The sequence below is a fragment of the Suricata suricatta genome, chromosome X, assembly GCF_006229205.1.
Source record: "Suricata suricatta isolate VVHF042 chromosome X, meerkat_22Aug2017_6uvM2_HiC, whole genome shotgun sequence".
NCBI classification, from domain to species: domain Eukaryota; kingdom Metazoa; phylum Chordata; class Mammalia; order Carnivora; family Herpestidae; genus Suricata; species Suricata suricatta.
The window spans coordinates 69,510,349-69,522,178 of NC_043717.1; the positions used below are offsets into that span (position 1 = coordinate 69,510,349).

The 11,830-nt window shown below is 43.0% G+C and overlaps 2 protein-coding genes across 2 annotated transcripts in view; both read left to right on the top strand.

Moving 5' to 3' along the window:
* The first annotated feature begins 1,473 nt into the window (after window positions 1–1,473).
* Window positions 1,474–4,683, top strand: TCEAL4 (transcription elongation factor A like 4). Its single transcript, XM_029929895.1, has 3 exons — window positions 1,474–1,568; window positions 2,144–2,213; window positions 2,555–4,683. Exon 3 carries the CDS (start codon window positions 2,582–2,584, stop codon window positions 3,284–3,286), a length of 705 nt encoding a protein of 234 aa, XP_029785755.1. The 5' UTR covers window positions 1,474–1,568; window positions 2,144–2,213; window positions 2,555–2,581; the 3' UTR covers window positions 3,287–4,683.
* A 4,136-nt stretch (window positions 4,684–8,819) lies between these two features.
* Window positions 8,820–11,830, top strand: part of LOC115283448 (sarcalumenin-like) — a 3,919-nt gene continuing 908 nt past the window's right edge. Inside the window, exons 1-3 of the mRNA XM_029929679.1 lie at window positions 8,820–10,518; window positions 11,067–11,136; window positions 11,508–11,827. Of these exons, the coding sequence (XP_029785539.1) occupies window positions 10,149–10,518; window positions 11,067–11,136; window positions 11,508–11,827 (760 nt within the window). The 5' untranslated portion in view covers window positions 8,820–10,148. The remainder of the gene's footprint in view (window positions 10,519–11,066; window positions 11,137–11,507; window positions 11,828–11,830) is intronic.

Sequence of the window (11,830 nt, forward strand, 5' to 3'; positions counted from 1 at the left end):
GGTATGGTATTTTTAATTAAAAAAATTAAAAATAGAACTACCCTACAACCCAGCAATTGCACCACTAGGTATTTATCCAAAGGATAGAGGAGTGCTGTTTTGAAGGGGCACATGAACCCCAATGTTTACAACAATGCTATCGACAATAGCCAATTATGGAAAGAACCCAAATGTCCATCGACAGATGAATGGATAAAGAAGATATATGTGGTATACACACACACACACACACACACACACACACACACACACAGAGACACACACACACACACACACAGAGACACACACACACACACACACACACACACAGACAATGGAGTATTACTTGGCACTCAAAAAGAATGAAACCTTGCCATCTGCAACAACATGGATGGAACTAGAGGGTATTTTGCTAAGTGAAATTAGAGAAAGACAAATATCATTACTTCACTCATATGTGGAATTTAAGATACAAAACAGATGACCATAAGGGAAGGGAGGCAAAAATAACATAAAAACAAGGAAGGGGACAAATCATAAGAGACTCTTAAATACAGAGAACAAACTTAGGAGGGGTTTTGGTTGGGGAGGTGGGCTAATTGGGCAAGGAGCTTTAAAGAGGACACTTGGGTTGGATACTGGGTGTTATATGTAGGTAATGAATCACTGGATTCTATTCCTGAAATCATTATTGCACTATATATTAACCAACTTGGATATAAATTTTAAAAAAGAATAAATTAGCAGAAAGGGGTGAAAATATATACAAATGTCAATAAAATAAAATATAAAAGAATGTAGCTACAGTAGTCCCCCTTATCTGAAGGGGATTATGTTCCAAGACCCTCAGTGGGATGTCTGAAACCACAGATAGTAAGGAATCTTATGTTCTTTTCTATACATACATTATCTATGATAAAGTTCATTTCTAAAGAACTGTAAGAGATTAACAATAACTAATAATTAAAACAATTACAAATAACAATATACTATCATAAAGGTAATGTGAATGTAATGTGGTCTCTCAAAATATCTCATACTCTATTAACCTTTTTGTGATAATGTGAGATGATAAAAAAAAAGAAAAAAGTTATGCTTGCGCATGTCAGGAAAAGGAACAATTTCATTTTGAGGGTAATTTTTTTCCTAAAGTGCAGTATTCTATGTACAACATTAAAGTTCACATTCATAGGATTTCATTGGCTGACTCTACATTCTTTCAGTGGAAATTAAGAGCAACATGGTCAAGACTCCTCCCCCGAAATGCCCAACCCATTTTTTAAAAGCCACTGTGGTTTTTATTAAAATTATTCCATCGACCACCTCTAGGAGAGAAAAAGGACTAAAACTTCCCCACCTCCGGGGCAGAGAAGTGAGAGGGGACGCTCTCCGGAGAGTCGGTGGGGTGACGGACAGACGCGGCTGGTGGGCGGGGTCTGGGGGGAAGGGAGGGCGAACGCGGCTGACGCGATGCTCACGTGACTGCCCCCGCGCTGTTGTGGGCACCAGTCCGCGAGCCCGCCCTCTTCCCCTGCGGTCGGACCCGGAGCCCTCTGCGAGCTCCTAATTGTTGCTCCAGGTTCTTTCAGGTCAGTGTAAGGCCCTTCGTAGCTGCCTGCGGAACCCTGGAAGGGGGGCGAGGCAGGAACACCAGAGGAAAAAGGGTGGTGATGGGGTCTGGGTCGAGGGAAGCTGGCCGGAGAATGTACTTAGAGATGGCGGTGGGAAAATGGCTAAAGGGGAGCTAACGGCCAATGGGCAGAGGGTGGACAGCGGACACCCCTAGTACCCGTGTCCTGTTTCTCTGCACCTCCTTCTCGTTGCCCTCCGTCCATTTTGGAATCGGAGCTGGTGAGCTGGGGGGGCGCCCCGGCAGTAAGACAGTGGAATAAACCCCTTTACCAGTCAATGTGTAGAGAAAAAAAGTTAACCTCGAGGGTGGGGATGCGAGTTGTCTCTGGGGAAAAAGGACACAGAGATCCAAAATTAGTTTGGAAAACGTCCTGGTCTGGCGCCCGAGGCGTGAAAAGAAATGGCGGCTGGGGTACGGGGGACGGAGGTGGGGGAGGGAAACTTAGGATGAGGAGGGCCAGGATTCAGGAAAGGGATTTGAGTCCCTAAGCATCCATCAAACGCGCAGCCCCTATCTCCTGTCTGTCTGCAGGTCTGCGTGTCTGTCCTCAGCCCTTTGAAAGGCTAGAAAAGGAAGAGGAATCTGATCAGAATCCCTGCAGGTCAGTGAAGGAAGGGGGATTGTGGATAGGGACCCAGAGGGGTGGGTAGTATGGAGGGTGCAGCATCAGCAGAATATGGGGCGCCAGTTTCCACCTCCTAACACATTTATAGACCCTCTGCAGTGCTGAGCAAACGTAGAGAAAATGGCAGGGCCTGCCAGATAAATGGCCTGGTTCACGTGTGTGAGGGGAGAGGGTGGGCAGAAAGCACCCTTAGGGGCCGTGCCAGGTCAGGGGAACCCTGACAAGGGGAGAGGTGCCAGTACTATTCTGATATGCATTCCACCCCCAAGCCCTGTCTTCCTTGTCGCCTCTTTGTCTCCTCTTCCTCCCCACCCCAGGACAGGAAAAGGAGGGGAAATCTCAACATGGAAAAACTCTGCAGTGAAAATGAAGGAATGTCTGAGAACCAAGGAGAGATGGAATACAAAGAACAGCCACAGGCTGCAGGAAAGCCAGAAGTAGCTTGTACTTTGGACGACAAGGAAAAGTTAGAAAATGACAGAAAGAGAGAAGATGAAATACTAAAGGATAAGGAAAAGCCAGAGAGTATGACAAAGCCAAAAGATGGAAATCCAGAGAGTGAGGGACAACCAGTGAGCAGGGGAGAGCCAAAAGAAGGAAAACCAGTGAGTGAGGGAATGCCAAAAGAGGAAAAATCAGAGAGTGAGGGAAGGCCAGTGAATGAGGAAAAGCCGAATGAGGAAAAGCCGAATGGGGAAAAGCCAAAAGATGAAAAGCCAGCCAGTGAACCAAGGGCTGCTGGAAAGCGCCCAGCTGGGGATGATGTACCCAGGAAGGCCAAAAGAAAAACCAACAAGGGACTAGCTCAGTGCCTTAAGGAATATAAGGAGGCCATCCACGATATGCATTTGAGCAATGAGGAGATGATAAGAGAATTTGACGAGATGGCCAGGGTGGAGGATGAGGTGAAGAAAACCAGACAGAAATTGGGGGGGTTTATGTGGATGCAAAAAAGTTTACAGGACCCCTTCCATCCGAGGGGCCCAAGGGAACTCAGGGGTGGCTGCAGGGCCCCACAAAGGGGCTTTGAAGACATTCCTTTTGTGTAGTGCCCCCTGGTAGCCATTTGTCAGGCCTTGTGCTTTAACCTTATGCTAATACTTGCTTTTAGCGGATCACTATTACCCAACTGCAGCTCTCTATGTTTCAGTAGCAAATTGTTGTCCATTGCATGGAAAAATGTTTATGGCACATTGTAAAATTAAAAAGAAAAAGTTTAATGAACCATGTATATGACATCAGTCCATTTTTGTAAAACTACCGAGGTATTTACATAGTGATCTGTGTACAGAGAAAGCTGTGTCCTGGTTATCTGTGGGTGATTTTGTTTTCTGTTCTTTTTTTATCCATTGTATATGTTCTCTTAAAAAACACAGATTACTTTCATCATAAAAACAAATATAAAGAGTAGGAAAACAATGTATAACCCAGCAACCAAAATAACTGTTGAGTTGAATGCAGTGGAGATACCTAAGATTCTTGGTCAGGATGTAAAATGTTTTGTAAAACTATTATGTTTGGGCCTGGAAGCTGAAAGACTCAACATGGCTGTTACTACAGATCCATTGCTGTAAGAGACAGTCTTGTCATCTGTCAAATGGGGTAAAACTTGCCTTCTAAGGCTGTAGAGAAGATTAGATGAAGTAATGAGTGTGTGAGCTGTGTTGGGCTGGCTCCTACCCTTTGCCCTGCAGTAGCAGAACCAAACCTGTGTCTGATGTTTGGGAAAGGGATAAGGGAGGTCTCAGTTGCATCCAGGAATAAGTCAAATAGATAGAAGGTGGGTGCCACTCTCCCCTGGGTAATGCCATATCTCTTGGGCACTGTGCCTCTTCTCAAGGGCTCTGTACCCTCCTGAACCCCCATGGCTGGAGACCATGATGGACTAAGGCAACACTGTCTCAATAGAAAGGTGGAGGATTCCTCTCTACCTACAACAGTTACACTAAATTCAGGTGGGTAGTATCCAATTGTTACTTGGGCCTTGACATAAAGATTTTATAAAACATTCCTTTACAGAACTTTTGTTGGTTTGTATGTGTATTTGCATACAGCCATCTCCACTGGATTTAGATACTGGAGATTGAGCCACAAAAATCTGAGTGACCAGATGCTGTGCTATGCTCATCTGTTAATTTGTTGTCTGCTGACACTTTTTTCTTAGGAGGAATTGTCTCTCAGGGAATTCCTGTTAAGCCCTGCCTTACACTTCAACAGATCCATCTACCTATGTAATTTCCACCGCCTTCCCCCCCAACCCCGTTCTTCATTTGCCTTTTATTTGCTTTTAGTGCTTTTTAAATAAATTTTTATCTTAGGACAATTGTAGATTTACAGAATTATTGCAAAGTTAGTTTGGAGTTTCTATGTATACCCCATACCCAGTATCCTCTATTAACATCTCAGTATGGTGCATTTGTCACAATAAACCAATATTGATACATTATTATTTACCAAAGTGCATACTTTATTCAAATTACCTCCGTTTTCCCCTAATGTCCTTTTTCTGTTCCAGGACCCTATCCAGGTTACCACTTATATTTAGTCATTCCTCCATGTGCTACTTTTGGCTGTGACAGTTACTCCAACTTCCCCTGGTTTTGATGCCGTTGACACTTTTAAGAAGTACTGGTCAGGTATTTTGTATAATGTCCCACAATTTAAGTAAGCTTGATTTTTTTTTTGTTACACATGGATTAAGTGCTTTTGGGAAGAGGACCACAGAGGTAAGTGCCATACTCACCACATCATATAAAGGGGACATGCTATCAGGTTGGCTGGCTGGCTGAGTTGGTAGTACAGGAGATTCTTGATATTGGGGTCATGAGTGCAAGCCTCATGTTTGGCAGAGAGTTTACTTTTTAAAAAGGTCCAGGGGTGCCTGGGTAGCTCAGTCAGTTAAGTGTCCGGCTCTTGATTATGGCTCAGTTCATGATCTCACAGTCGTGAGAATGAGCCCCATGTCAGGCTCTGTGCTGAGCGCGGAGCCTGCTTAAGACTCTCCCTCTCATTTTGTCCCTGCCATGCTCTCTCTCAAAAAAAATTAAATAAAAAAATATTATTGATATGTAACTGGATTAATATTAGCCATGTTTATAACTGTTTACTATTTATTTCTGAGGTTTCTTTTTCTGCCTTCTCTGGTTTTGAGTATTTTACATAATTCAATTTGTCCTCTTTCTTGGTGTATCAATTATATTTCTTTAAAAAAATTTTAGTGATTTCCCTCAAGTTTACAAAACAATTTAAAAATGTTTTTAATGTTTTATTTATTTCTGAGAGAGAGAGAGAGAGAATGAGCAGGGGAAGGTCAGAGAGAGAGGGAGACACAGAATCCAAAGACAGGCTCCAGGCTCTGAGCTAGCTGTCAGCACAGAGCCCAACGCTGGGCTCGAACCCACCGCAAGATCATGACCTGAAATGAAGCCGGACACTCAACCAACTGAGCCACCCAGGTGCCCCACAAAACACATTTTTTAAGTAGGATCAGTTTCAAAGAATATTCTTCTGCCTCATTTATATGCATTATAGGCACCTTATTACAGAGTGTTCATTTCACTTATTCATATGGTATAATCACTCAATATATTGTTAATATTACTACTTTAGACATTTACCTTTTATATTTAAGAATTTTAAAAAATTTCGGGGCACCTGGGTGGCTCAAGTCAGTTAAGCGGCAGACTTTTGCTCAGGTCATGATCTCACAGTTTGTGAGTTCGAGCCCCGTGTCGGGCTCTGGGCTGATAGCTCGGAACCTGGAGCCTGCTTCAGATTCTGTGTGTCCCTCTCTCTCTGCCCTCCCCTACTCACACTCTGTCTCTCTGTCTCAAAAATAAATAAATGTTAAAAAGTTAAAAGAAAAAGAATTTTAAAAATTTCATTTTACTTTCATTTATTTCACTTCCACTGCTTTTTAGGAAGATTTGAGTTGCTGACCTGTTATCAATTTTCTTCTGCCTGGAGGAAATCATTTAACATTTCTTTAAGGGAAGGTTTGCTGGTCATCAGTTTTGTCTGTCTGAGAAAGTCTTTATTTCTCCTTCACTTTTGAAGGATAATTTTGTTGGACATAGAGTTTTAGTTTGGTGGTTTTTTTCTTTCAACACTTTAAATATTTACACAGTTACAGAGATAGGAGTGTTAATGCTAAAATGGAAGATTTATTTCTCCTTGTAGTTTTGTCAAATTTTGATTTATTTATTTTCAGGTCAATTTAATAAGTATACTAGTTTTATTTTTTATTTTATTATTTCCTTTGAAGAGTAGAAGTTAGTGATTCATCACTTACATATGCGTTTCACAACAAGTGCTTTCCTTATATTCATCACCCATTTAGCCCATCCCCTGCCCACCTCCCCACCAGCAACCCTGAGTTTGTTCCCTTTAATTAAGAGTCTCTTAGGGTTTTCTTCCCTCTCTTTGTTCCCCATTCCCCTATGTTCATCTGTTCCATTTCTTAAATTCTACATATGAGTGAATCATGGTATTTCTCTTTCTCTGACTGACTGACTTCTTGTAGCATAATATACTCTGGCTCCATCCACATCATTGCAAATGGCAAGCTTTCATTCTTCTTGATGACTGAGTAATATTCCATTGTTTGTCTGTCTGTCTGTGTGTGTGTTTACCATATCTTCTTTTTTTATAACTTTTTAAAATGTTTGTTTATTTTGAGGGAGAGAGAGAGCACAAGCAGGGGAGGGGCAGAGAGAGAGGGAGATATGGAATCCGAAGACGTCTCCAGGCTCCAAGCACAGAGCCCGATATGGGGCTCAAACCCACAAACTGCAAGATCATGACCTGAGCTGAATTTGGATGCTTAACTGGGCTACCTGGGTGCCCCCTTTTTTTAAATCCATTTATCAGTCAATGGATGTTTGAGCTTTTCCCATAAGTTGGCTATTGTTGATAATGCTGCTATAAACATTGGGATTTATTTTTAACCTTTTGAGGAACCTTCATGTTGTTTTCCAGAGTGACTGCACCAGTTTGCATTCCCAAGTGCATACACGTTTTAAAATCAGGGCATCTGGGTGGCTCAATTGGTTTAGTGTCCAACTTTGGCTCAGGTCATAATTTCATGGTTCGTGGGTTCAAGCCCTACATCAGGCTCTCTGTTGTCAGCGTGGAGCCTGTTTCAGATCCTCTGTCTCACTCTCTCTGCCCCTCCCCTGCTCTTAACCTCTTTTTGTCTTAAAAATAAACAAATATTAATTTTTTTAATATCATAAAGTAACACTTCTTATGTTTTGTAATGTTTTTTGCTTTAAAGTCCATTTTTTTATTTAACTACAATGACTTTCTTTGGTTTAGTGTTTTCATGTTATAATTTTTTCTACCCTTCCTTTCAGTCTCTGTGTACTTTTATATTTCAGATATGTCTTTTGTAGGCAGGATATTGTGTTTTTTCCAGTCTGAAAATCTTTCAATTGCATCATATAAACCAATTAACATTTAATGTACTTACTGATATTAATAGATTATAAGTTAACCATTGTAGCAAGTTCCCTTTCTGTGTCCTGTCTGATCTATATTAGTTTTCTCTCCTTTAGGATTATTTTATTTTTGCCCCTCTTTTAGCTTAGAAGTTTTACACTTTGACTCTTCCTTAATGGTTTTCTGGCAATTATAGCTTATCAAAGGCTAATACTAATTTTGTACTTTAATAAACTCCCCAAATAATGCCAGAATTTTAAATACATTTACTCCAGTTCTCTGGACTCATATGTTATTTGTCGATATGAATTAACAAGATATTACTATTTTTATGTAATAATGATTTAAATTAACATATATATTCCCCATTTTAATTGCTGGTTTTCTCTTTCTTATCTCCAGTGTTCCATCTGGGATCATTTTCCTATTATCTGAAAAGTGCCCTATATCATTCAATATTTTCTTTAGTTCATGCCTGCCAATGGCAAACTCTCCTTTTGTTTATTTGTAAAGGTCTTCATTTCACCTTCAGTTTTGAAGGTATTTTTGCTGGTTATCCATTTTTTTGGCTGGCATTTCTTTCAAATCAGTAAAGCCATCATTCTACAATTTTCATACTTGTTGCTATTGAGAAGCCATCAATCAGCCTAACTTTTGTTCCTTTCCAGGCATACTCTATTTTTTCTGACTAATTTTATAATTTTTCTTTGTCTTTGATTTTCTGCAAGTTCACCATTAATGCGTCTATGTGTGAGTTTCTTTTTATCCTGTTTGGGATTTCTTGGACTTAGATTTATGGATCAGTGTCTTTCATCAGTTCTGAAAAATCCTCAGTTGTATCCTCAAAGGTTGCCTCTGAACACTTCCATTTCTCTTTTCCTTCTGGAACTCCAAGTAAACATTTGTTAGATCTTAATCATGCCCTCCCATCTGTGTTTTTCATCTTTTTGAATACCTGTGCAGCCTTATGTACAGTTTCTTCTGAACATAATTTCTAGTTCTTTAATTCTCTTTGAGATGCATCTAATCTGATATTAGAGCCATCCATTGAGATTCTCATTTCAGCTAAGTGTTTTTGTAGTTTTAGAATTCCCCTTTTTTTCACTTTTTCTGATTTCTAGCTTCCTGTTGAAATTTTCAAGATTGGATTTTTTTATCTGAATTAACTAAGCATTGTGGATTAATAATTTTTATCTGATGATTCAAATAATTCAAGGCTAACTGATTAGTGTTGTCTCCAGGGCCTCTTACTTATGATGTCTTTTTTTAAATTATATTCCTGATTATCTCTCTTTGTGGACATTGTACATGAACAATTGCTGTTTGAAATAATTTGGGGCCTAGGATGATGTATGCATACTCCAGAAATTTTGTTTTATTTGGTCAGGGCTTAGAAGGGTTCTTCTTGTCTGGAACCATTATAATCTGTTCAAAGTTTCAAGTTTACTAGTCCACCTGTATGTTGCAAAGCCAAACTAAAAGACTTTATGAAAGCTACTTTTATTTCCAGTTTACAATTACCCTTAAACTGAAACATTTGAGGTTCCCAGCATCATATGGGTGATGGTTTGTTAGGAAACTCCTCCCATTGTAATGAGCCTTGGGCTTTGCTTTTCGTTACTCTACTGCCTTGAGTCAGAAGTATATTCAACTCAGTTTGGCACTGGCGTATCACTTAACCTCTATTCCTAACCACAGATGCTCTCCAGAGATAGTTAACCATAGGAGTACTAAAAAAAATTGGTGAATTCCTCTCTGACCTCATGTAGGAAATGAATTCTTAACTATGAATCAAAATCTAGATTAAATAAAAGTTTGATAAATTTGACTACCTTTTTATGCATGGCAGAAATACACTATATACAAAGAAAAAAACGACTAACAAGCTTAAAGTAAATATTTGCAACATATAACATAAAGACCTAATATAATTAATATAAAAAGAAAGTGAAAACTGAGGGGAGAAGGACCAACAACCCAGTAGAAAAATATAGATGAGACATGAGCAGACAGTTCACAATGATATTAAAACTGTCAATAAACATGCAAAGTAAACATACCATTGAGATACTACCACTCACCTATCATGTTAGTGAAAAAAGTATTCCAACACATGTTGAAAAAGGTGTGAAGCACTCTCTTGACGGGAAAGCAAAAAACTGGTCTAGGGCTCGGCTGAGAGGATAGCCTGGTGATGGAGATTTGAGAATCATCTGTGCTTAGAGGGAAATGAACAAATCACTCAGGAAGAGAGAACATGTGGACTGAGGAGAGAGGAGGTCCCGGAACACAGCTACTCAAGGTGGCAGGCAGCTCTGCTTCCGGGCAGATACTACCACCAGAGCTCTGGAGTCAGGCAGAGCCAGTCTTGAAATCAGCTTGTGGGATTTAGTTCCTGAGTGCTCTTGGCAAAGTCGGGTACCCTCCCTGCGATCAGCTGTCACACCTGGCAATGACGTACATCTCAGAGGGATGCTGTGCAAGGACCTGAGATGCTCACCTGCTGTAAAGAAGCCTCCGGATTGCTCTCTCGGTGATCCCCCTTTTCCACCCTGCCCCCCACTCTCTGTGGCTACCCGGTCCCTAGGAGATGGGGATGAGGGGGTGGGGGACCGAGCTTGGGTGACGCGAGGCTCACGTGACCGGCCGGGCGCCGACGTGGGCAGCAGCCCCCGCGCCAGCCTGCTCGCCCGCCCTGCGGTCCGATCCCTGCGCTGTCCGCTCCCGTCGCCCGCGGGGAACCAGCTCCTTGAGCTGCCTGGGCGGCAAGCGAGGGGCCCGCGGGCTTTGGCGAGCCCGAGGAGGTGCAGGCCTGCCCCGGGCCCCGCAGGTCAGTGTGAAGGTGGGCGCTCCCGGCGGCCCCGGGCAGGGGTGGAGGTGGATGGGAGTAGGATCTGGGAGCAGCGCGGGGTGCGGAGGGGTCCGGGAGGTTAGAGAAGTGGGGGACGCGGCGCGGATGTGGGCAGATGAGGAGGGAGCATCTTTCAACAGGCCCTGTCGCCTCCTCGACGACGCCCCTCCTCTGCGCTCTCCATCCATTTTTGGGCTTGAAATGGGGGGGAGCCCCTGCAGTGCGACAGTGAAATGTAGACAGACATATTCTAGAAATAACCCCTTCTCACACTCTGCACCTAAGATTAAATATTGACCTCTGCGGAAAGGGGGTGAGGGTGGGGGTGGGCGGCTTGTCTGCAGGGGAGGGGGGGGTCACAGAGATCCAAACGGTTAGGAAACCATCCTGGTCTGGAGCCTGAGGCCTTGAAAGTAATGGCGGCGGGGATGCGGGGGAGGTAGGAAAGAGAAATATTTTTTGAGGAGGGCCCAGATTTCTGGAAAGAAACAAGTGGGCTGAGAGCACAGGCGCTGCCCTTGTCTCCTGTCTGTCTGCAGGTCTGTGTGTCTGTCCCCAGCACTCTGCAAGACTAAAGAAGGAGGAAGAACCTGTCCAGAATCCCTGGAGGTGAATGAAAGGGGGGAGGGGCACTGGACAGGAATGGTGAGGGGAGGGTGTAGAGGGCACAGCTTGCGCAGAATTTGAGAGCCCCACTGCCCATCCTCCAGCCACATATCATGCACCCACCCCACCTTACTGAAGGATGGTTCAGAAGGTGGTAGGGCCTGCCAGGGAATGGTTGGGATCCCACAAGTGTGGGATGAATTGTGGGGTAAAGTGTGGGGAGAAGGCACACTTGGAGGGTTGGGCCAGGTCAAGGGAACCCAGCCACAGGGACAGATGCCAGTACAAACAGGACCTGCATTCCACCTCCAAGCCCTCAATCTCCCTTGTTTATCTTCTCTTCCCCTCCGACCCCACCCCACCCCCTAATACAGGAAAAGAAGGGAAAATCTCAACATGGAAAAACTCTACAATGAAAATGAAGGACAGCTGGAAATCAAGGGAAAGCCAGAAGATGAAGTAGAATCAGAAGATGAAGGAAAATCAGATGAGGAAGAAAAGCTGGAAGTGGAGGGGAAGCCAGAGCATGCGGGAAAGTTCCAGAATGAGGGACAGCCAGATGATAAGGGACAACCAGAAGATGAGGGGAAGCAAGAAAAGCAGGGCAAGTCTGAAAATGAGGGAAAACCACACAGTGAGGGCAAGCCAGAATCCCTGGCAACAGCTGAGAGTGAGTCACGGGCTGCTGAAAAGCGCC